Consider the following 27,236-nt stretch of genomic DNA (forward strand, 5'->3'; position numbering starts at 1 on the left):
ATGGCTTTGCCATTGTTTTTTGGTAATTAGAAGCTTGCTAATTGCAGCTGCGCACCACACTTTTGAAATTCCCAAGAGCGAAGGGGTTAATCAGTTAGCTGTTAACTCACACCTTTCTGATCCCTCCCTATCAGCTCTCTCCCTCCCCCCTCCAGTGGCCACCACCAACTTAGGTACCAGCAGCCAGTAGGTAGATTATGGGTTTTTTCAATTATTATTATTTTTTATTTTCTTTAGTGTAGGGATCCCTCCTCAACCTCCCTGATTCCAAACAGCTTTCTTTTTTTACCCCTCCCCTCCTGGTCAACACCATCTTTGCTACTGGCAGACTGGCTTCCAGTGATGTATTTTTTATTTTTTCTGTAGGATAGGGATCCCCCTTACCCACCCACTTTCCCCCTGTAAAGGATCATAGATTTTTAACAATTTTCTGTTGTGTAGGATCCACTCCCCCCCCCCCCTTCAACCAAGAACACAATTTCACTACTGTAGGGACCCATCCCTCCCTTGATTCCCCCCTTCAGCGATGAGCCCTGCACCTGCCTCCTTCATTAACTGCCCACCCCCATGTTGGCTCTACTGCGTTATTGATACAGAGTGTGACACTGTCTGTATCTATAGGCGATCTGGCGTCACATGGTAAGGGAGCACGGTCATAGATCCCTTACTATATGAAGATGACTTCTGCCTCCAGCTGCAGTCTCTGCGGTCAAAACTGACAGCAGCATGTGCCACAGTGTTGGACGTAGGGGCTACATCAGCACAGTACACTGGGCAAAGTACTGTATGATGTAGTACCTATGTCCATTTGGCTCATGGGATAAAAGGCAGTGTCTACTGCAAAAATTACATGCTAGTGTTTGCATTACTGACCACTTTTAATCCACTCAGGAGCTGGTCCCTAGCGGGGCATTTTGGCAGCAGCATTGTGCACTTACATATGTGAGCACTAGGCCTCTCTAGGGGGCGCTAGACCATAAAAAGTAACAATATATATGTATCAATATGCTGGTCCCTAGCAGGACACTCGGCAGCAGCGGTATGCACTTACATATGTGAGCACTAGGCCTCTCTAGGGGGCGCTAGACCATAAAAAGTAACTATATATATATGTATCAATATGCTGGTCCCTAGCAGGACACTCGGCAGCAGCATTGTGCACTTACATATGTGAGCACTAGGCCTCTCTAGGGGGCGCTAGATCATAAAAAGTAACAATATATATGTATCAATATGCTGGTCCCTAGCAGGACACTCGGCAGCAGCGGTATGCACTTACATATGTGAGCACTAGGCCTCTCTAGGGGGCGCTAGACCATAAAAAGTAACAATATATATGTATCAATATGCTGGTCCCTAGCAGGACACTCGGCAGCAGCGGTATGCACTTACATATGTGAGCACTAGGCCTCTCTAGGGGGCGCTAGACCATAAAAAGTAAATATATATATATATATATATATATATATATATATATATATATATATATATATATGTATCAATATGCTGGTCCCTAGCAGGACACTCGGCAGCAGCGGTATGCACTTACATATGTGAGCACTAGGCCTCTCTAGGGGGCGCTAGACCATAAAAAGTGACAATATATATGTATCAATATGGGCATAAATGATATATATCAAAGATCAATGGATATATGTGGCAAAAAGTATTATACAAATATTCTAACACAAAATGCTAATAATGTTCAAACACTCAAAAACAAATTAGACAATATCAAAGGATGTTAAGCGTGATCTAAAGAGTCCAGTGTATAGATAGGAGAAAAGGGTACTAAGCAATATATACTTGTGATACTAGGAAAGTCTTTGGACTCTTTTTTTTCTCCATTCTTCCTTCTTTTAGGCTCCTTTAGAGATGCACAATCTAGATGCAGCTCCTCTCTTACTTCACAACAAAATAGGAATCCTAGACAAACAAAGCAGAGGGCGCTTCATGTGCACAAGTTTTCAAATGGACAGTGTAATGTAATAGGTGTACAGGGTACTCACAATATACAGCAGCACTCTGTTGTGCTGATAGGTTCGTTCTGGAGACTCTCAGTGCTCCAGCTCACTGCACGATGGTGATCAGCTCCCTCCAAAGGGTCAGATGGGCAGGATTTAACACAAGTGGACCAGAGGCGTGTGTTAAAACATCCAAAGAGTTTTTAATAAAAAATCTTTTTAGAATAAAACAATTATTTAAAATGGGGGGTTTGAAACATTCAGTCAGAGCCCCAATAAAATGCAACACGTTTCTCCGCTGCCACAGCGGTTTCCTCAGGCATAAAAAAGTAATAGTATATCACATAACAGGCATGCTGACTATTTAAACAAAAGGTAACTAATCAGATGTCTTAATTGCAAACACACCTGTTTTCAAAAATCCCAGCAGTTACCTGCTACAATTCCCTGATATCAGATCCTATTGGATCTAAAAACACACACCTACCTATCTATTTTTTTGTCTAGGACACTTACATATGTTTTTAACTCCTGCAAAGGTTGGATGATATTTAGTGCAAAAATGACCTGATCTAATAAATTAGAGAATGTGATTTTTGCATTGTGTTCCTTTTAAAGCAGAGCTTTCCAAACTTTTCATGTTGGTGACGCACTTTTTAGACCTACATCATTTTGCAACACAGCATTTCAGTTGTACCAGCAAACAGGAGGTTAAACTAACTTGTTTTAAGAGATACGGACACAAACATAAATTATATAATAACAAAATGTATTTACAAGTAACAGTACGTATGTGCAAGAATTAAAAAAAAGTTTAATAACACCAATAGCTACTTACTATTTTAATGGGATGTATGAGGTTGATGGGATGAACAGTTTCTGAATATTTGGTGGAATATTAGCTAAAGACTCTCGCATTTCATCATCAAGCATTCTTAAGCTTCCACTTCCTATCCATATATCAAGAGCAGGAGCAGCAATGCACTACTGGGAGCTAGCTGCAAAAAAACTTCTGACTTCAGCTCAGCATTTAAGCTGCCGCCCAATTCCAACTGACTACTGCCCACGTTGCAAACACACTGCTATCCCACTCACTGACTACACGTGCAGTCACAAACCAATTGAGGAGACTACACGTGCAGTCAGGAGCCAATGTGCCGCCAAAGAGAATAGTTTCAGTTCCCGGTGAGCTGCGCCAATAGGTTAAGATGATCTGTGACCCACTAGGTATCAATCACGTGTCAACCACATGATATGCGTAGCTGGCAGGTGGAAAGTCGGAAAACAAAAAAATGTTTTTTTTTTTTTTTTAAATTCAAACAAATTTGTGCTGAAGCAGGGACACACCTACACACTGCCACCGACACATTAGTGTGTCACGGCACACAGTTTGGAAAGCACTGCTTTAAAGGTTCATTATAGAGGAAAATTGACATTCTTTAAATTGTTTAACACGTGTGACCATGCAGTGCTATTTTTTTGGCAGGTTGATTTTTACTACAAAATTCAAAATTTTACTACAAAAGTCTTTTGTGAACTTTGTAGATAAATAATTTGATAAGCATTTCTAAAAGTTTGTGATCAACTCTATAGTTAAAGGGACATGAAACAAGTTGGGATAGAGACAAAATTATAATAATATTTACTTTAATAACTTTACCTGCAAATTTATACTGCAGTGCCTCGCCATTAACCCTTTCTTTTAAGTTTCTGAATTGTAAAACTCTAACTCCCCCCCCCCCCACACACACACACACACACATTTCCTTCTATGGCTGTATTGTTGCTTTGGTAAAATGCAAAATTGCGCAGTGGTTATCTGCTGGAGCATGCCTAGAAGCTGTGAGCTTAGTTGAAATACAACGCCTATGTCTAAACACTCCATTTAAACAGAAATAGAAATAGAGCCCTCCCAATAGTCTCAGCCAGCTGGCAGTGCCAAGTTTATATAAATATAATTTTAAATTGTATTTATTAATACAACAAGCTTCTGTATTGTAGCAATCTCACCCTCTCCACCTTCCTCCTCAATGCGATCATGTAGGGCCCCTCTCCCATAAACATCTTTCCTGTATAAGTACCCATCCCTCCCTCTATCCTAATCATTTATTTTCTGTAGCATAGGGAACCGTCCCCTTTTGGCGATGGACCGCCCACCTGCCTCCCTCTTTCCCTCCCACACCATCCTCTGCATCAGTGCAGCAGATACTGTTTGTGTCACTGTTTATGTCAGTGATCTGGCTTCATATGGTAAGGGAGCACGATCAAATGCCTACTGCCCCCGGCTGCAGTCTCGGCTGTTTAAGTCAGAACCCACAGCATGCGCTACAGTGCTTTAAGTGGGTACTACGCCAACGGAGCAAATGGGCAAAGTACTCTGTGATGTAATGTTTATGTCCATACGGTGCAAGGGCTAAAACCCATAGTATTGTTGATCGCTAGTATTTAAAATGACATGTTCTAATGAATTATGATTGTTTCACCATAATGGCCCTTTTAAAGGATTTGTAATACTAATACAATAGTCCTATAGCTTTATAAAAACTAATACTGTAAGCACTTTGGGATATTTGCACCTATGTGTGTGTTTTAATCTGAGAGCTGTGGTACTCTAGAGGTCCTAGTTCTGGCTGAGAGTCGCTGACCTCTGCAAACTACAAAAGAGCAAAGCTTAGTGATATGTCATTATTTGTGCCGGGGAAAAATGCCAACATCTGATCTCCAACCTAAGTAATACTTGTTTGGCTTCTGTGTATGTAACAAAGAAACACTTTATGAAGAGGAAATAATGATTCTTATTCATGCAAGCAAGTACAAAGTAAACAAGATTTAATCCGGAACCTGTATCGTAATAATTTGGTTTCTTTAAAGGGCCATAATACCCAAATGTTTAAACACTTGAAAGTGATGCAGCATAGCTGTAAAAAGCTGATTAGAAAATATCACTTGAACATCTCTATGTAAAAAAGAAAGATATTTTACCTCAAAAGTTCCTCAGTAGCCACCTCCCATTGTAAAGGATTTCTAAGCAGCATTTTAGTGTGTTTGTCCTGGGACATCTGAAGGGACTAGCATCGTGCACTCTCATATTATTTCACCAATCAGGTAAAGGAAGCTTACTTTGAAATCTCATGAGAGTTAAGTCAAATCTCATGAGATCACAGTAAGAGTTCATGACCTCAGCACTGCTGATGCTGATTGGCTGCTGTTCATTTCTTTATTTTTTTATATATTTTTTACCTGTAGCTGGGAGCAGCTGAGTATAACTTTTTACACAGAACTTACTCTGCTGAGCTGAGGAAATTGTGAGGTAAAATATCTTCCTTTTTTACATAGAGATGCTCAGGTGATATTTTCCTGTCAGGTTTTTACAGTTATATGCTAAATCACTTGAAACTGATGCAGTATGAGTATTATGTCCCTTTAAATCTATATTGAATTTGTTTTAAAAAAGCAAAATAAAACATCCTTTCTGATTTTTAAAGGGACATTAAACACTTTGAAATTGAAATATAAAATGATAAACTGTATAAATAAAAAACCTCTGCTATATAGTTTAATAATTTCTTTTATCCCCTTTTACTGTAATTCCATTCTGAAATTGTGAGATTTTCAGTTGCTGTTGGAAATAGAAGTACAGAGCACTGTTATATTCCACACAGCCATTGGCTGCACACTTTAGTGACCTATTTTTAACTGTCTCTAATTGGCCGCAGCTGAGAAGGTAACCTAAGTTACAACATGGCAGCTCCCATTTTTTTATAGACACAAAAACTTATTTTGTCACTATTTAAACAGCTACTGAAACTTTAAAAAGTACATCTACATGTTATTCTCTGACTAATCTTTTCTTTAAATGCATCATTCAATCTAGCATTTATTTAGTGTTTATTGTCCCTCTAAGTCTTTGTGTGTTGATTCAGCCACTGTATGTGTTAATATGCTTGTTTTAGCCATAGCTTTTGATTTATTGACTGCAGTCAAGTTCAAAGCCCTTGATAGATGCGCAAAACTGATCTCTCCCAAGAATTTCCCATCTCATATTTATAGAAACATAAAAAAGTTGTCTTGTATAACTGCTCTCCCTACATTTTTTTGTCTGTAAAACAGGCCATATTTTAATAGATCTTATGGAATCAAAGCCACATAGTAAAGTGATTTTTTTTTTTTGGAAGTTCATATTCCCATGTTTCTTTTGGGAATGGTACTTTTTTTTTTAAAACTCTGGCTGAACCAAGAAAAACGTGCAGGTCTTTCTGATTGGGGCTTAATTTCTAGTTATTTTTGTAGTTGCTCTTTTGAATTATAAAAAGTAAGTTCGTTGTTTTTTTTTTTTTGCTCTTTTGTTTTTGACTTTGTGAAAGTTGTCTCTTCGCCTTGAGGTTTTTACTCCAATCACTGTACAAGTTTTTTCTTGGTTGTAAACACATTCCGTTTTTAGATTGAAACTTAAGTTTCTTTTACAACTGAATCCCTTCAAACCAATACAAAAGCTCTCTTGAAAGTTACTGATTTTTGTGACAAATTTGGTTATAGCTTTGTATGCAACTAAAAACTGCTGTTACATTTTAGATTTTTCATCAGGACACATCTGTTTTAAAGACATGTTGTTTCATTATGTTGTCAACTCATAATTCTAAAAGTTAAAGGGATATGAAACTCAATTTTCTTTCATGACTTGGGCAGAGCATGAAATTTTAAGCAACTTTCTAATTGTACTCCTATTATACATTTTTATTCATTCTCCTGATATCTTTATTTGAAAAAAGAAGGGATGTAAGCTTAGGAGACAGTTCATTTTTGGTTCAGAACCTGGTTAGCACTTGCTGATTGGTGGTTACATTTAGCCAATTGAGTTTGTTTGCTATCCTTGTGGCTAATGTATTCATTAACATTAAGTAATAGTCTCCTTTTATTGTGAGCCTTTGTGTTTTTATCAAATTGTGTTTTCTGTTTCTTATTTAAGGCCTGATATGCAAAAGCTCTCCAATCAGGTGAGATGCACTAAGATGTCTCGTCAATATGGAGAGGTCCCTAAACAATGTTAGAAACACGTGATGGAGAGACTCTTACATTACAGTAGAAGGTCTAAAAAAAAATCCCCCAAAACGTATTTCTCTCCGTGCTCTGAAGCTTTTAAAGATCAGGCCCTTAGTAGGAAGGCCTAAAAAACAATGTTTCATTGCACCTGTGCAAAGGGGTAATTTGTCCTCCCTCACTGATCTTTCATATGACTTGATTTGCTATTTACCTTGTCGTGAAGACTCCTATGTTTTCACAAAATATGAGAATCCTCCACCCCCAAGAAATATGTGCTTCATTCATAAATGATGTAATACTTCATGTAATAACATATGATGGTCACCCTAATAAACATTGTATGATCTGTTCCTGTGTTAGGTCCTAACTTGAATATTCATGAACTAAAGCCTGTGATAATGGGATGGGTCATATATAGAGATGTCTTGTTTACATCTGGAAAGTATTTCTCGCCTCCGTGTGGTACAGAGCTATATACCTAAATCTATGAACCCACCAATATCTGATTCAATATAAAATGCAGAGCATGTTAGAAGTTTCAGTATTTTTAAAGTGACACTGAATTCAAAATTAAGCTTTGATGTTTTAGATAGAGCACACAATTGTAAACAACTCTCCAATTCACTTCTATTATCAGAATGTGCACAATATTTTTTTATGCACACTTTTTGAGTCACCAGCTCCTACTGAGCATGTGCCAGAATTCCCAGAATATACATATATGCATTTTTTGATTGGCTGATGACTGTCACATGATGCAAAAGGAATGAAAATTAAACTAACTTTGACTCATTTTAAATTCACACAAAGTGCTTCTACAATGTTGTTTTATTATGCATTTGATGATTATGGAATTCTGCTGTATGTAAAGGGATAGTTTCCGCCTATGTTTATAGCGCTGCGGAATCTGTTGGTGCTCTATAAATAACCGATAATAATAATAATAGTTCTTCTCCTCCAGAATTTTTACTGTTTTAAAAGATAGATAATGCCTTTATTACACATTCTTCAGTTTTGCATCACCAACACGGTTATATAAATATACGTTTTACCTCTGTGATTACCTTGTATCTAAGTCTCTGCAGACTGCCCCCTTATTTCAGTTCTTTTGACAGACTTGCATTGTAGCCAATTAGTGCTGACTCCTACGTAACTCCATGGGAGTGAGCACAATATTATCTATATGGCACACATGAACTAGCACTATCTGTAAAAAAAAAAAAAAAAAAAGAGGTGGCCTTCAAGGTCTTAAAAATTAGCATATGAGTCTACCTAGGTTTAGCTTTCAAGAGAATACCAATAGAACTAAGCAAATTTGATGATAAAAGTAAACTGTAAAGTTGTATAAAATTGCATGCCCTATCTGAATCATGAAAGTTTATTTTTGACTTTTGTCCCTATAATGGTCCTTTAATGTTGTAACTGTAACTGCAAATATAGCAAAAAAACAATAACTGTCTCCTTTAATGCATCTCTTGCATGAGTTTAGGTAAATTGGATTTAGTAAATCTCAAAATACAGAATTTGGATACTTACAGTTATGTCTTGTACAATGGGACTTTTAGTATGGAATCACTTTGAAAGTTGTAACCTTAAAATATGGCTCCAGTTACTTTAAAGTAATTATTGTAGCTAACCAAATGTTTTCTCTTTTTTTTTCCAGCAATTGAACAGTATGAAGAACTCAAAACAGAGAATGTTAAAGCTAAAGAGGAGGTAATATTTGTTATTTGTCTCCAAAGGAATATTTCTCATGTTTATATAGTTGATATATATATTTTTTTTGGGTCAGACGGGTATGTTGCATTCTATGTGTATGGCACTAGAGAACAACAACAAAAGCCAACCAGTATCTTGCCCAGTGAGTAGAACTGAACATATCTCATGTCCTCTGCTTCTCTGAAATCCATTTGAGTTTGAATACTTAAAGGGCCATAATACCCAAATGTTTAAACACTTGAAAGTGATGCAGCATAGCTGTAAAAAGCTGACTAGAAAATATCACCTGAACATCTCTATGTAAAAAAGAAAGATATTTTACCTCAAAAGTTCCTCAGTAGCCACATCCCATTGTAAAGGATTTCTAAGCAGCATATCAGTATGTCTGTCCCGGGACAGCGGAAGGGGCGAGCTTACGTGCACTCTCATCTTATTTCCCTATTCAGTTTAAAGGAAGTTTGCTATGAAATCTCATGAGAGTTAAGTCAAATCTCATGAGATCACAGTAAAATAGTTCATGACCTCAGCACTGTTGATGCTGATTGGCTGCTGTTCATTTCTTATTTTTTTTTTTTTTTTACCTGCAGCTGGGCAGCAGCTGAGTATAACTTTTTATATAGAACTTACTCTGCTGAGCTGAGGAAATTGTGAGGTAAAATATCTTCCATTTTTACATAGAGATGCTCAGGTGATATTTTCCTGTCAGCTTTTTAAATGCATCAGTTTCAAGTGATTTAGCATATGAGTATTATGTCCCTTTAAAGTATTTATTTTGGATGCAATCTTGTGTTTAATGACAGGAACCAGTAGAAACTACACTCTCATCATATAAAAAATAATGACCAGATTGGCATAAACAATATTTGCAAAATAAGCTACATTCACTGGATGTTGAAACCTCAATACTATGTTTATAAAACATATTTACTGTTTAATGTCCCTTAATAAGGTAAACGTTTTGGGACTTAATCCTCCTCAAATCATCTGGAGTGTTACACAAGTGCATGTGATATACCCATGTATTATTCCTGTAAAAAAAAAAAAGATCCTGTTAATAAAGTTGTTTCTCAGTCCTCTGTTTTGTTTATTACTCCGCTACTAATAATATTTACTACCTGAATGATATATCTGTTTAATTGATGCAATTAATAAGCCCATTGGACTACTTTTCACCACTGATTAGTGAGCTATAGTGATATCTTTCCATGTATATATGTATGTACACACACATACACAGAACATATACAAATATAAATACACACACATATACATACAAACATATACATACATACATACACACACATATAGACGCATACACATATACAAACATACATACACATTCATACATGTACGGCCAATTATAGTATCAATGGTACATTACTGACTGTAACTAAAGAAGAAAGGGACTTGGGAATTATTATTTCAGATGATTTAAAATTTGGTACACAATGCAGTAGTGCAGCCAGTAAGGCCAGTTGAATACTTGGTTGCATTGGGAGAGGTATTAGTAGCAGAAATATGCATGTAGCATATCAAAAAATATATGTAAATATGCTCTCCAGCTTCTATAACTTGTATAGGAAATATCACAGATCATCACATGTATGTTAAATCTCTCCTCTGATGCTGTTAAATAGTACTATGTGAAAAACGCGCAGCTCATACCTGTAGTGGCAGAAGGATTGTATCATGCACGGAGCTTACTTCCGTGTGTAGAGAACGTCATATGCACACCACCAATTAAACGTGTCATTCATAAGGGAGTGTTACAGGGTAGATTGGATAGCCAATGCTTTGCATATATAGTAACACACCCCTTGTGACGATCTGTGTGACCAATCAGACTGCTAGAAAATCGTGGCTACAGATAGAATAAACAAATTATGTTACGATCAAGAATCCCATAAGAAGGCAAAAAGGTATAAGCCTGTGTACTAGCTGCTATAGTAATGAACAACTCTCTAGAGCGTAAAGCCTCACTAGAGAAGAGGAGGAATAGCAATTAAAAAATGGCAATGAATAATGAATAGTAATAAATAAATAAATAAAACTCTAACAGCAAATAAATAAATTATGGACAGTAGTAGTATTAGACATAATCTACACTATGGGGCCTATCTATCAAGCTCCGAATTGAGCTTGAAGGCCTTGTTTCTGGCGAGTCTTCTCCACATTCATCAATGTCTGTTGGACCTGATCCGCACTGTCGGATCAGGTCCGACAGACATATGATAAATAGGCCCCTATGTGTTGAATAGTAGTATATCACAAAACTATTATGTCATAACTATATTGGTAAAACCTAATGTGAATATGTCAAAACTGGACTAAAAAATTAAACTATGTTAAATACTGGTAGAAGATTGTATATGTAATTAATACTCCTATTGTGCTTTCATAAGGTATGTTAGAAGAAACAGTGCCAATCTAAGTTGCCATTAAGTCCATTAGGTTGGATGGTGTTGAGCCTATAAATCCATCTTACTTCACATCTTAATAACAACTTCTTTCGATCCCCACCTCTCCTGAGTGGGGTAATGTGATCGATCAGTCTGAATCTCATATCAGAAAGGGAATGTTTATGTTCGAGAAAATGTCAGGCTACAGACAGGTCACTTTTTACCACTTTGATGGCTGATCTAATGGTAGATCGATGGTTGGTGAATCTGGTCCTGGCGTCATCTTCCGTTTTTCCAACGTAATATAAACCACATGAATAGTTCAAGAGGTAAACTACAAATGTAGTGGTACATGTCGGGTAGAATTTAATGTGGTATTGGTGGTTGTTATGTGGGTGTTTAAATGATTTTCCTGGGATCATCAGATTTGCACGTGGTGCAAGAAATACATCTGTATGATCCAAATTTCTTAGTTTTCAGCCAGAATGAATCAGAATAGCTATGGACAGGGTCAGTAAGGACTACAGTGTCTCTAAGATTTTTAGCCCTCCTATAGACAACTTGCGGTTTCATCACGATGTCCCAGTGTTTAATCACCTGTATTGGGAGGTCTTTGACACCTGATGTATACATGGTGAGTAAGGTGATAGTCTCATCATCCTGATGCTTAACTGTGTCTTTAAGTAGATCTTCCTGTCTGGTGTCCCCAAGTGCAATCTGTTATCTCTAATAAGTTTTGGTTTTTAGCCCCTCTGAATGAAGTGATTCTTCAACTCATTCAGCTGTTCCTCTCTTTTAATGTCTTCTGATTTGTTGCGTATGGTGCGTAGTATCTGTCCTTTGGGTACTTCCTCAATCATCCTTCTTGGGTGGCAGCTCTGGGCTGACAGGATGGAGTTCCTGTCTGTATCTTTCTTGAAGAGAGTAGTATTCAATTTCCCTTGTGCCTTGTATTTCCTGAGGTCTAAAAAATCCACTTGTGCATCAGCTGAGATTTTAAGTCTCTCACCGGGTGTTCACGCTCAGTTGGTGCTGTGTCCAAGCCATCAGATCCTCCATCGACCCTTTCCAGATGACAAATAGGTTGTCAATATATCTTCTGTATAGGCTGATACAGGGGTGTTCAAATACTTGCATGATGTCACTCTCATACTTCTTCATGTATATATTCGCATATGCCAGGGCTATATTTGACCCCATTGCCGTCCTGGCAATTTGGAGATAGTATGTATGTTCAAAACTTATGGGGGATGATGTTGTGCAGACTGGTTACTTTGAGAGTGGCAAGAATCTTATCTTGTATCTCGCCAAAGTTCTAAAGTGTTGTGATCATGTGTATGGAATCACGTATGTATGATCTCATGTGTACTACAAACAATTGAAGTAGACCATTAAGGAAAATGGCAATTGGTTGAAGAAGAGACCCTCTAGCCGAAACTATCGGGCATCCTGGAGGGTTGAGTATATCTTTATGTACCTTTGGTAAGGTATATAGTACTTGGCAGACCGGATATGGAGTGATCAAGAATTCATATGTATCTTTATCCATATAATTGTTCCTGAGGCCATCACTTAGTACAAAGTCGATCTGTGTTTTGAATTTGTGCACTGGATTAGTGTCAAGAGGTTGATAAACTATTGTATCTTGTAATTGACCACATATCTTTGCACTGTACTTGTGGTAGTCCATGACTACGAGGGCTCCACCCTTGTCGGCCGTTCGAATGACTATATATGGGTTGTTACTCTTTGAACGAATTGCCATCCTTTCATCCTTTTGTGAGGTTGGACCTAGTAGGTGTTTGTTCATGTTTAGTGTATTCAGACTCCAATAGTCGTGTAAAGGTCTTGATGCTCGGACTTGTGTTGATTGGTTTGAACGTACTTCTTTTCTTATAGGGAGACTTTGTTGTTAATTGTTCTTGGTCCTGGAAAAAAAAAGTCCTTGAGTTTAAGTAATCTTTGGAACTTCATAAGGTCAATGTGTAGATAAAAATAAACCTGTATCAATGTCCGAGTATGTATGTATGTGTGTATATATATATATATATATATATATATATATATATATATATATATATATATATATATATATATATATATATTTATTGGATATAAAAAGTCTACACACCCCTGTTAAAATGTCAGGTTTCTGTGATGTAAAAAAAATGAGACAAAGATAAATCATTTCAGAACTTTTTCCACCTCTAATGTGACCTATAAACTGTACAACTCAATTTAAAAACAAACTGAAATCTTTTAGGTAAAGGGAAATAAAAATAAAAAACTAAAATAATATGGTTGCATAAGTGTGAACACCCTTTTATAACTGGGGATGTAGCTGTGTTTAGAATTAAGCAATCACATTCAAAATCATGTTAAATAGGAGTCAACATACACCTGTCATCATTTTAAAGTGCCTCTGATTAACCCCAAATAAAGTTCAGCTGTTCTAGTAGGTCTTTCCTGACATTTTGTTAGTTGCATCCTACAGCAAAAGCCATGGTCTGCAGAGAGCTTCTTAAGCATCAGAGGGATCCCATTGTTAAAAGGTATCAGTCAGGAGAAGGTTACAAAAGAATTTCCAAGGCATTAGCTATACCATGGAACACAGTGAAGACAGTCATCATCAAGTGGAGAAAATATGGCACAACAGTGACATTACCAAGAACTGGACGTCCCTCCAAAATTGATGAGAAGAAAACTAGTCTGGGAGGCTGCCAAGAGGAGCTGCAGGAATTAAAGAGGAGCTGCAACATTAAAGGAGCTGCAGGAATATCTGGCAAGTACTGGCTGTGTGGTACATGTGACAACAATTGTCCGTATTCTTCATATGTCTGGGCTATGGGGTAGCGTGGCAAGACGTAAGCCTTTTCTTACAAAAAAAAACCCATCCAAGCCCAGCTAAATTTTGCAAAAACACATCTGAAGTTTCCCAAAAGCATGTTGCAAAAGGTGTTCTGGTCTGATGAAACCAAAGTTGAACTTTTTGGCCATAATTCCAAAAGATATGTTTGGCGCAAAAACAACACTGCATATCACCAAAAGAACACCATGCCCACAGTGAAGCATGGTGGTGTCAGCATTATGCTTTGTTTTTTTTTTTCTTCAGCTGGAACTGGGGCCTTAGTCAAGGTAGAGGGAATAATGAACAGTTCCAAATACCTGTCAATATTGGCACAAAACCTTCAGGCTTCTGCTAGAAAAGCTGAGCATGAAGAGGAACTTCATCTTTCAGCATGACAACGACCCAAGCATACATCCAAATCAACAAAGGAATGGCTTCACCAGAAGAAGATTAAGGTTTTGGGATGACCCAGTCAGAGCCCAGACCTGAATCCAATTCAAAATCTGTGGGGTGATCTGAAGAGGGCTGTGCACAGGAGATGCCCTCGCATTCTGACAGATTTAGAGTGTTTTTGCAAAGAAGAGTGGGCAAATCTTGCCAAGTCAAGATGTGCCATGCTGAAAAAAATCATACCCAAATAAAGTATTAGTTTAAGGGTGTTCACACTTATGCAATCATATTATTTTATTGTTTTATTTTTATTTCCCTTTACCTAAAAGATTTCAGTTTGTTTTTCAATTGAGTTGTGCAGTTTATAGGTCACATTAAAGGTGGAAAAAGTTCTGAAATTATTTCTTTGTCTCATTTTTTTACATCACAGAAACCTTAGACTTTTTATATCCACTGTATATAAGTGTGTGTGTATATATATATATATATATATATATATGTGTATATATATATATATATATATATATATATATATATATATATATATATATATATATATATATATATATATATATATACTGTGTGTGTATGTGTATATGTACAGTGGATATAAAAAGTCTACACACCCCTGTTAAAATGTCAGGTTTTTGTGAGCAAGGGGTTGTGTGTTAGGTTTGTCTCAAGATATGGAACTTACATGAGCAACAAATGTAAAGTTAAGCTACCATTGTTTGGATATCTACATATTCCCCTACTTTTTTGCTGACAATTTCACAATATATGGTCATATATCTACATTGATATGTTTTTTTCTTGGGGGATTTTAGTCATTACAAACACACTCTTGCTACATCTCCTTTTTCCAAGATTAATAACAAGACCAGTTACTTTTTCAGAAGAATGGAAGGCATTTATGTCCTCAAAGACATTACAATAGACTGTGACTCATCTGATATGGATGATATCTTGGATGATATAGAGACTGTGTTGGATGAGTTATTACAACAAATGGACAACCTCAGAAAAAAGGACGTTAGATTAGAATTGGACATTAAAACTTTTCAGATTTATCAACAACATTCAAGAATCCCACGGGGCTTAGGAATTTCTAAATGTCCCTCTTTTCAGGTTACCTGCCAAGATTTTATAGCCAAATGGAATGAGGTGCTTACAGCTTGCTCCAAAGCATTAATAGATTTATTAATTGAATTTTAAAAGAAACAGAGATTGCAAGTGTTTTTTACTAGACAGTTGTGCTGATTTTGCCTATACTTTTAGAAACCGTATTGTGGGGTTTCTACTCCCTTCTCTATATTATTATATATCTACTTTTCTAGGAAGCACCTGTACACTTTTATACTGTTCATTAGAGTGCTACTCGACTGTTTGTTGTTATTGATCATATTTATTAGCTCCAAACAAGAGTAACTTTTACCTTGGAGTTTCTGAGTATGCACCTTTTTTGGTAACTATTACGTTATATAATTAAGATTTGACTATAATAAAACTATTACCTTGGGGATTCTCTTAGTCTCTTTTCGTTACGAGATCCCACTAAACATGGCATTTAAATTATCAGATGAACGTTGGTCTACGGACATAAATTAGGCTTTTACCTTAACAGGAGATGTGCAGATAGAAGCAGAGGATGATGCAATACATGATGTTGTTTCTGCATTCAAGCTCTATAAGAAAAGACTAACTAAACAAATTAAGATCAAATGGGAGCATCAAAGTCTTACCAATTATTTAAAAATGGAAATAATCCCAAGAGGTCTAAGAATACGGCTAGACCCTGGTATCAATTTGAGAGGCTTGGATGCAGATAATGACTTTATAATAAAGTGGAATGAAATATTAACAAAATGTTCATTAGATCTAATTTCATTAATAATAGATGAAGATGCGAAAAAACTTGAAAAATGTAAGACAGATGTAGATGATATTTATGAATGCTTGCATAAGTTTGAAAATGACTCCTTTTTTGATAAATTGAACAAAGAAACACAAAAACTAATTGAAAAATTACAAGGTGAAATAAAATCACGCAAAAGAAGGAAACTCATAAGAGATCAGGAAGACTATAGGAAGAAAAAAGTCTATATATAAAGAAATCAAATTAATTCTAGAAACTACTATGACTCTGGCACAGGTAATTCAGACATAGATTCTGATTGAGAAAATAAAAACAGTAATAGTATTACTCAACAGGCTCTCCCTTTAGGGGTAGGACCAGACGAGGAGGGAGGAAGAGGCACGGGAAGGCCTCAGGAAAGGAGAGAAGTGAGAGGGAGGGAGAACAGACAATATCAAAGTCAATACATGATGACAAGAAACCGTCTGAGATACAATTAGAAGAAGGAAGTGAGTCATTACTAGGCTCCCCCCCCACCCTCATAAGATGAGTATAGTTAATCTTTCCTCTTTCCCTTTAAACTCTGAACATATCAAAGTATTGGAAAAAGGACTTAGCTTCTGTCCCTTTAATGGCTTAGACTTATTCGAAGTTACAAAAGATTTACACTTGTTTGCGAGGAAACTTGCTTTAAAAAAGATTATGACACCAAAAGTCCAAATTGATCTTACTTGTAGACAAGAGAACGAAGCTCTTCATTGTCTTGAAACACTATTTTCTGAACAAAGTAATGAAATTACTGACATATATCCCAAAACTGATTGAAAGAAAAAATCTACCTACATGCCCTCTTTTTTTTCAATTCCCAACATTTCCGTTTTTGTACAAAATGTCACCCAAGATCTAACAAAAATTCAGACGACAGGTATTGTAAATGACAATCTCACAAAATCTGAACGTAGAGCCATTAAAGAGCTTATAAATCACCCTGAATTAGTTATAAAATCGGCCGACAAAGGCGGAAATGTGGTCATCCTTAATCAGGATTATTACATTAAAGAAGCGATGAGACAATTATTAGATCAAAAACAATACGCTAAATCGTCACTTGAAGAATTTCATAAATCTCATAATGAACTGCTCTTCATGCTAAATGATGCACGCAGAAACAATTTAATCACAAGTCAAGAATTTGGCTTTATGTATAACCATAAACCTAAAATACCAGTGTTCTATTGGACACCAAAGTTACACAAATCGATTAAAAATCCCCCGGGACATCCCATAATTTCAGGGATAGGGGGTCCCACTGAAGGTATCAGTAAGTACATTGATAGATTTCTGCAGCCGTTTGTTAATGATTTACATACTTTTGTACAGGATTCAACAGACGTAATTAAAAAACTTGATGGGATCAATGTAACCAAGGAGACTATTTTAGTCTCTTTGGACGTTGAATCCATATATTCTTCTATCCCGCACCCTATAGGACTAGCAACATGTGAAGACTTTCTAAATACACGAGGGCTAGGCTACAAAAAACGTACTAAATTTGTGATTGATCTTTTAAAATTTGTTTTGGAAAATAACATTTTCATCTTTGATGGGAAGTGTTATAAACAAAAACAAGGCACAGCAATGGGGGCTACATGTGCCCCAACCTATGCTTGCTTACATCTAGGCGGATGGGAAAACCAGATTGTTTTTGGAGAACATGCAGACTTGGTTGGGGCACATGTAGCCCTCTGGATAAGATATGTAGACGATATTTTATTGCTATGGGATGGTACTGAAGAAGAATTGCTTAAATTTATGGCCCTTCTAAATTGTAATGATCGTAATATTTTCCTTACTTGCAATTATGATCTAAATTCAATTAGTTTTTTGGATTTAAAAATTAGCAAACAAGATGGGAAAATAGAGACAGAAGTATTCCGCAAATCTACTGCAACTAATAGCCTCCTACTGGGATCGAGTCATCACCCAGAAAATTTGAAAAAAAGTATACCTTATGGGCAATTCCTGCGTTTACGCAGGATATGCTCTGAGGATCAAACTTTTAAAAAACAAGCAAAAGAGATGGCGGCTCGGTTCCATGAGAGAGGCTATTCAAAAAGATGTGTAAAAAGAGCACTCTATAGAGCATCCCAACATCAAAGAAAAGACCTCTTATATAAAGGGAAAAATAAAAATAAGACTGAAGAAAATAAGATCAGGTTTATAACAAAATATAATGCGCATTGGAGTAAAGTGAAAGATATCCTCAATAGAAACTGGCATTTATTAACTAATGAATCAACATTACACCAATATGTGGGAGATTACCCACAAATGACTGCGAAGAGATCTAGCAATTTAAAAGATCTTCTTGTTAGAAGTGAATTTAATAAAGTTCCAACATACAACTGGCTAGAACATAACGCCCAAAAAATAGTAGGTAGTTCTCCGTGTGGCCATTGTGTCTGTTGCCAGTTCATGCAGAGAACTAAAATATTCAGCACAAATACAGGCACTATATACAAAATTAATTCCTTTATTAACTGCTCTACTAAAAGTGTACTATATTTACTCTACTGCTCTTGCAAAAGTTTTTATGTTGGCAAAACATTCTCGAATTACAGAACATAGAGATGACATAAAAGACTGTAACATAGATAGCCCAGTAGTGAGACATTTCGCCCAGTTTCACAAGTCTAAAATTGATGAACTTTGCTTCATCGGAATAGAATCAGTTAAATTGAGTATGCATGGAGGTGATATCGATAACATACTGTTACGTAAAGAAACAAAATGGATACACAAATTAAATACATTATCTCCTAATGGCTTAAACGAAAAATTAGAATTTGCCTCATTTTTAAGCTAATCCTCCTCTTCTGTCTGCGTGTTTTCTGCTTTTTTTAAAAGTGGGAATCTAAAACTTTTGAAATAATGAAATGTTTAAATCACATAAATAATTATATTTACTAAGTCTAAAATTAATGAGATTCGACACTCTTATATGTATATAATATAATTAATGAATTTAATAGATATTATGCAACTAATAAAATTATAGATTGTGCGTGTGTTTTTAACTTTATGAATGAATGGGTATGCGAGTTCTATCAAATTGTATTTATACCTAGAAGTAACTATTTCCGACTATTATGTGTATAAATTGTTGCAAAAAAGTATCCAATACACCTGGCATTTGAGCCGCAGTGATTGACAGATCCTTCAACGAATTGCAGCAAGAACACATGAGGCCGAGTTCCAATAAAATGGCCCTGTAACTGACGTGACGTCAGCACCCGGAAGAAGCTCCATGCTGCCTCAAGGAAAGGAGTGAAACGAGCGTTAAGACTCGACTGTGTTTTGCAGCGTCTTGCAATGGATCCTTTTGCTTGATTTAATCTACCCCAGAAGACGATACGTTATGGGAGCAATTTGCAGGGGAGGAGCGGCCGCGTGAAAAAGATAGGTACTTATGTGAACTATAATCCATCACTTACTTGGTTTGGCAATACGGCTTACCTTACCTGTGAAAAAGACGCGGAGATGTTCAGCTCCCCCTCGTAATAAGCTCTAACGTAATACATGGATGTGATGAGCAGGGGTATAGATTTGATTCGCTTGGCTTTAAGAATAATTTGAGAATAATTGGGGACTGTCTATCTCCCTTTGGATTACAAATTATATGTACTTATTTTGAATGACACTTATCCTAAGATCTCTGGTGCACCAGACTAACTCTCAGCCAGTGTGCTCTTACAAGCGCTATTATGGGATACCCTGTATGAATGTGATTTGAATGATTGGATGTATGATTAACTTTTTATTATTAAACATTTTCTAAATTTGACTTTTTGAATCTCTAGAGTGTTTTTTACTAGACAGTTGTATTGATTTTGCCTAGACTTTTAGAAACTCCGTATTGTGGGGTTTCTACTCCCTTCTCTATATTATTATAAATCTACTTTTCTAGGAAGCACCTGTACACTTTTATGCTGTTCATTAAAATGCTACTCGACTGTTTGTTGTTAGAGATTGCAACTTATCCAACATATGCAGGAGTTGCAGGTAGATTTAAAAAAAAACATCAACACCAACAATAATTTAGAGATTATGACAATTTCAGGATAATATGAGGTCCTTTAAAAAGGAATTGTGGTTATTTAAACAACAGAAAATGCATAGGGACAAGCTTAACTATGAATTAAATAAGGTTTATAAGTGGACTAGTGGTAATGACTATAGAGCACCATATAAAAACAGAGCTATACACAAAAAAGGTATTGGTAATAAGAATTCAGGGCCCAAGCAATCTAAAAAAGTTACATTCAGTGAAACTGAATATGACTGATACTTCAGATCAGGAAACTTTACAACAACATACACCAAATGTTAACTCAATAGGGGACACTATCTCTGTACTAGATACCCCAATCCCTAGTACATCTTCTCAGTCAAAAAACGGGGTGGGCCCCAGCAAACCAAGTACAAAGATAAAAACAAAAAGGAAATAAGTAGGGGACGAGGGAGAAGGTGCATATTGCAACAGGTATCCCCAAAGGAAAAAAGTGTCCTACAGGACAACTCGTCCTTAAACAATGTTATTAATTTATCCTCTAGAAATCTTAACAATCAAGAAATTTCACTTTTACAAAACGGTTTAAGTTTTGCCCCTTGCTGTAACATTGATCTGTTTTCTACTATTTTAGACGTTAACAGATTTGTTAGGGACCTAACTTTGGAAAAGCATTTTTTCAGTGAGGAGTTAGAAGAATATAATGTAATACAAGATTATAATGTTAATAACATACTAAGTGAGCCTATACATAATTTCAATGATCAAGCAGCCATGACAGATATACAGGAACTCATGAGGGAAAGTAATGTTGAACAAAGATTTGGTCCTTCAGAAAAAGATATTGATCTTGGTAAATTTAAAGATAAAACTCATTTCTATCCTATACATAGTAGGGGTTTAAACTTACAGGTTTTTCAACAAACACTTGAGACCCAGCTTATTGAATTGGATAGAAAGAACAAAAGTACTTCAATAAAGGGATTCAGAAACAACAATTTAACTGCACTTGAGAGGAAAGCTATCAATGACCTTAAAGATGATCCACATTTAGTCATTAGGGAATCAGATAAGGGTGGTAACACTGTAGTTTAGAACAAATGTGACTATGTGGCTGAAGCCAATAGGCAACTTGCCAATACAGATGTATACCAACCCTTAGCCTGTGACCCTACTGACACATTTCGAAGATCATTAGCGGAGGTAGTTCACAAAGCAAAATTGGATGGGGTGATTTCTGAGAAGGTGGTGGAGTATTTATTACCTAAATATCCAACTATGCCGATATTCCACCACTTACTCAAACTTCACAAAGACCCCATTAATCCACCCGGTCGCCCGATTGTGACTGGTATTGGTTCACTTAATGAGAGACTATCGGATTTAGTTGACACTTTCTTACAGCCTATAGTTACTAATCTATATGGCTATTTACGAGACACCACGGCACTTATTGCACAGGTTGAACACATAACTTGGTGTGATAATTACAGATTAGTCACAATGGATGTGACATCACTTTATACATCCATCCCTCAAGATAAGGGATTAGAAGCTTTGATGTTTTTTCTTACAAATTTTACCACTTATGATTTTTTTACTATTCAATTTTTGCACACTGCTGTTGAATATTTACTTACTCACAATTTTTTTATGTTTGAGGGCAAGTACTATCTCCAGAAATGTGGCACAGCCATGGGTGCGAAATTTGCACCATCATATGCTAATTTGTATATGGGGTTCTGGGAGCTGTGCCACGTTTTTGGAGATACCAATCACTTTTGTGAGAACATTGTCTACTTTGGTAGGTATATAGATGACTTGCTTTTGGTGTGGGATGGGGACAGTCATTTGGTTCATCAATTCCTTGACCATGCCAACAGCAACAATCTAAATTTGGAATTCACTATGTGAATGTGGACAGTCTTAACTTTTTGGACGTCACACTCACGTCTCATAATGACACACATTCTTTGGAGATAGAACTCTATAGAAAGAGTTCAGCAGGAAATACTATTCTTCATTCTTCTTCCTGTCACCCTAAACACACAATCAACTCTATAACTTATGGTCAAATGGTTAGAACTAAAAGAAATTGCACTACAGAGGATAAATTTCAACTACATGTATCCAATACCAGCCACAGACTGGAAGCGCAAGGTTATGATGCCAAATTATTAAAAGAAACCAAGAGCAGAGTAGATAAATTGCAAACAGATGATTTATTAATAACAAAATGTAATAGAAAAACACAGAACAAGAGAAATAACAAACCTTACTTTGTAACTAACTACAGTAAAGACTATAGGAAAATTTGTGGCATTATTCGCAATTGTTTACCAATTTTAAAAAGTGATGTTAAATTAAACAAAATTATTTGCGACGGCTGTAATTTTTCAGCTCACAAAGCAAAGACTTTAGGAAGACTATTAGCTCCCTCCATGTTACCGTCTAACAAAAAACAGTCCTGGTTAAGGAGAAAAATAGATTCCATTAGATGTCAAGGAAATATTTGTAAAACATGCACACACATACAACAGGGACCCAAATTTGTATCTAGTACAACAAACAGGGAGTTTGATATACGTTTTAGTATTTCATGTAACACCAATTTCGTTATTTACCTACTTACATGCCAAGGCTGTAAGAAACAGTACGTAGGGCGCATGAAACGTGCCCTACGAGAGAGGTTTTTACAACATCTAAGAGACATTGGTAATCCGAACAGCACCACGCCAATAGCCAAACACTTTAGTGAGGAACACAATTCCAATGATTCCCTTCTAACAGTAAAGAACATAGATCATGTCCCTAGGCATAGGAGAGGTTGTGACAGAGAGAGACTTTTGGACCAAAGGGAAGTGTTTTGGATTTTCCATCTTAAAACAAAGCACCCCTTTGGTCTAAATTCAATAATGGATGTCAATCTATTTTACTAATAAGTTAATATGATAGTTTTAAAAATTAAATGAAAGTGAAATTTTGATATATTGGTTGAATTTAAATACTTATTCATATTATCTTAGTAAGGGTAACATCTTCTATAGAGCCAAAGAGAGGGGGGAGAGAACAAAAGAGGGGGGGGGAGAGAGCCAAAGAGGGGGGGGGGAGAGAGCCAAAGAGGGGGGGGGGGAGAGCCAAAGAGGGGGGGGAGAGAACAAAAGAGGGGGGAGAGAGCCAAAGAGGGGGGGAGAGAGAGCCAAAGAGGGGGGGGAGAGAGAGCCAAAGAGGGGGGAGAGAGAGCCAAAGAGGGGGGAGAGAGAGCCAAAGAGGGGGGGAGAGAGAGCCAAAGAGGGGGGAGAGAGAGCCAAAGAGGGGGGAGAGAGAGCCATAGAGGGGGGAGAGAGAGCCAAAGAGGGGGGAGAGAGAGCCAAAGAGGGGGGAGAGAGAGCCAAAGAGGGGGGGAGAGAGAGCCAAAGAGGGGGGAGAGAGAGCCAAAGAGGGGGGGGGAGAGCCAAAGAGGGGGGGGGAGAGAGCCAAAGAGGGGGGGGGGAGAGAGCCAAAGAGGGGGGGGGGGAGAGCCAAAGAGGGGGGGGGGGAGAGAGCCAAAGAGAGGGGGGAGAGAGCCAAAGAGAGGGGGGAGAGAGCCAAAGAGAGGGGGGAGAGAGCCAAAGAGAGGGGGGAGAGAGCCAAAGAGAGGGGGAGAGAGCCAAAGAGAGGGGGGAGAGAGCCAAAGAGAGGGGGAGAGAGCCAAAGAGAGGGGGGAGAGAGAGCCAAAGAGGGGGGAGAGAGAGCCAAAGAGGGGGGAGAGAGAGCCAAAGAGGGGGGAGAGAGAGCCAAAGAGGGGGGAGAGAGAGCCAAAGAGGGGAGAGAGAGAGCCAAAGAGGGGAGAGAGAGAGCCAAAGAGGGGAGAGAGAGAGCCAAAGAGGGGAGAGAGAGAGCCAAAGAGGGGAGAGAGAGAGCCAAAGAGAGGGGGGAGAGAGCAAGGGGTGGGACCGCTGTACTGCAAAAAATGGCCCGTTTACACGGGCTTTAGTACTAGTGTATATATATATATATATATATATATATATATATATATATATATATATATATATATATATATATATATATATATATATACAGAGCTGGGATGTGCACTCAAACTGCCACGGTGCTAGTAAACTTCAATAGATACGAACAAAAGACTTATACTCTCTACTTATTTAAAGAAAAGTAATCCTTTTTCTCTTGTTAAGTGTGTTCAGTCCACGGGTCATCCATTACTTATGGGATATATTCTCCTTCCCAACAGGAAGTTGCAAGAGGATCACCCAAGCAGAGCTGCTATATAGCTCCACCCCTCACATGTCATATCCAGTCATTCTCTTGCAAGTCTCAACAAAGGAGGTTGTGAGAGGAGACAGGAGTATCATTCTTCAATCAAAAGTTTATTATTTTAAAATAGCACCGGAGTGTGCTGTTTGTTCTCTCAGGCAGTATTTAGAAGAAGAATCTGCCTGCGTTTTTTCTATGATCTTAGCAGACGTAACTAAGATCCACTGGCTGTTCTTGCACATTCTGAGGAGTGGGGTATCTTCGGAGAAGGGAATAGCATGCGGGGTCCCCCGCAAATGAGGTATGTGCAGTAAAATATTTTCTAGGAATGGAATTGACTATGAAAACACTGCTGTTACCCATATGACGTAAGTACAGCCTTTAATGCAGTAGTAGCGACTGGTATCAGGCTGATAAATGTATGCGCAGTTGAGTTATTTTCTAGGGACTAGAATTTAACTTTAAATACTGTTAGTACTGAAATAAATGTATGAGCCTTAACTGCAGTAGAAGCGACTGGTAGCAGGCTTAGTGATAACTTTGCATAACACTGGAAAGTTGTTTTTTAAAAAACGTTTACTGGCATGTTATTAGTTTTGTGAGGTACTTTGGTGATAAATCTTTTTGGGCATGATTTTTTTCCACATGGCTAACGTATATTTCTGCATAGACACCGTTATATCAGGTCTCCCACTGTTGTGATATGAGTGGGAGGGACCTTTTGTTTTTAGCGCCTTGTTGCGCAGTTAAAATTCTAGCACAGTCTTCCTGCTTCTTCCTCCTTGATCCAGGACCTCTCCAGAGAGCTCAGGGGTCTTCAAAATAAATTTTTGAGGGAGGTAATCGGTCACAGCAGACCTGTGACAGTGTGTTTGACTGTGAGAAAAGCTTTAAATCTTATATTGATTATCCGTTTTGGGTATTGAGGGGTTAATCATCCTTTTGCTGATGGGTGCAATGCTCTGCTAATTTCATACATTTACTGTTTAAAATTGGTTGCTATAACCGTATTAGTTCGTTGTTATTTCAACTGTGACAGTTTTTTTGTGTTTTTAAAAGCGCTGCAGCGTTTTTTATATTGCTTGTAAACTTATTGAAAGAAATTTCCAAGCTTGATAGCTTCATTGCTAGTCTGTTTAAACATGTCTGACACAGATGAATCTGCTTGCTCATTATGTTTAAAGGCCAATGTGGAGCCCAATAGAAATATGTGTACCAATTGTATTGATGTTACTTTAAATAAAAGTCTGTCTTTACCGGTAAAGAAATTATCACCAGACAACGAGGGGGAAGTTATGCCGCCTAACTCTCCTCACGTGTCAGTACCTTTGCCTCCCGCTCAGGAGGTGCGTGAGATTGTGGCGCCAAGCACATCAAGGCACTTACAAATCACTTTACAAGATATGGCTAATGTTATGAAAGAAGTATTATCTAATTTGCCTGAGTTAAGAGGCAAGCGCGATAGCTCTGGGTTAAGGACAGAGCTTGCTGATGATATGAGGGCCATGTCTGACACTGCGTCACAATTTGCAGAACATGAGGACGGAGAGCTTCATTCTGTGGGTGACTGATCTGATCCAGGGAGACCGGATTCAGAAATTTCAAATTTTAAATTTAAGCTTGAGAACCTCCGTGTATTACTAGGGGAGGTATTAGCGGCTCTGAATGATTGCGACACGGTTGCAATCCCAGAGAAATTATGTAGGCTGGATAAATACTATGTGGTACCGGTGTGTACTGACGTTTTTCCTATACCTAAAAGGCTTACAGAGATTATTAACAAGGAGTGGGATAAACCCGGTGTGCCTTTTTCCCCTCCTCCGATATTTAGAAATTTTTTCCCAATAGACGCCACCACACGAGACTTATTGCAGACGGTCCCTAAGGTGGAGGGAGCAGTTTCTACTTTAGCCAAGCGTACCACTATTCCGGTGGAGGATAGTTGTGCTTTCTCAGATCCAATGGTTACCTTAAGAAAATGTTTGTTCAACAAGGTTTCATATTACAGCCCCTCGCATGCATTGCGCCCGTCACTGCTGCAGCGGCTTTCTGATTTGAGTCTCTGGAAGAGGCTATTTGCACTGCACCATTGGATGTGACTTTGAACAAGCTTAAAGCCCTTAAGCTAGCTAATGCATTTGTTTCGGATGCCGTTGTGCATTTAACCAAACTAATAGCTAAGAACTCCGGATTCGCCATTCAGGCGCGCAGAGCGCTATGGCTTAAATCCTGGTCAGCAGATGTAACTTCTAAATCTAAATTGCTTAATATTCCTTTCAAAGGGCAAACCTTATTCGGGCCCGGCTTGAAGGAGATTATTGCTGACATTACTGGAGGTAAGGGTCACACCCTTCCTCAGGACAGGGCCAAATCAAAGGCCAAACAGTCTAGTTTTCGTGCCTTTCGTAATTTCAAGGCAGGAGCAGCATCAACTTCTTCCGCTCCAAAACAGGAAGGAACTGCTGCTAGTTACAGACAGGGTTGGAAAAGCAACCAGTCCTGGAACAAGGGCAAGCAGGCCAGAAAGCCTACTTCTGCCCCTAAGACAGCATGAAGAGAGGGCCCCCTATCCGGAAACGGATCTAGTGGGGGGCAGACTTTCTCTCTTCGCCCAGGCTTGGGCAAGAGATGTCCAGGATCCCTGGGTGTTGGAGATTATATCTCAGGGATACCTTCTGGACTTCAAAGCTTCTCC

At 37.8% G+C, this 27,236-nt stretch overlaps 1 protein-coding gene across 1 annotated transcript in view; it reads left to right on the forward strand.

The window, feature by feature from the left end:
- SHTN1 (shootin 1) overlaps nt 1-27,236 on the forward strand; it is a 467,849-nt gene that overhangs the window by 43,486 nt on the left and 397,127 nt on the right. The window contains exon 2 of the mRNA XM_053692982.1: nt 8,668-8,720. Within this exon, the coding sequence (XP_053548957.1) occupies nt 8,668-8,720 (53 nt within the window). The remainder of the gene's footprint in view (nt 1-8,667; nt 8,721-27,236) is intronic.

The sequence above is a fragment of the Bombina bombina genome, chromosome 9 (assembly GCF_027579735.1).
Source record: "Bombina bombina isolate aBomBom1 chromosome 9, aBomBom1.pri, whole genome shotgun sequence".
NCBI lineage: Eukaryota > Metazoa > Chordata > Amphibia > Anura > Bombinatoridae > Bombina > Bombina bombina.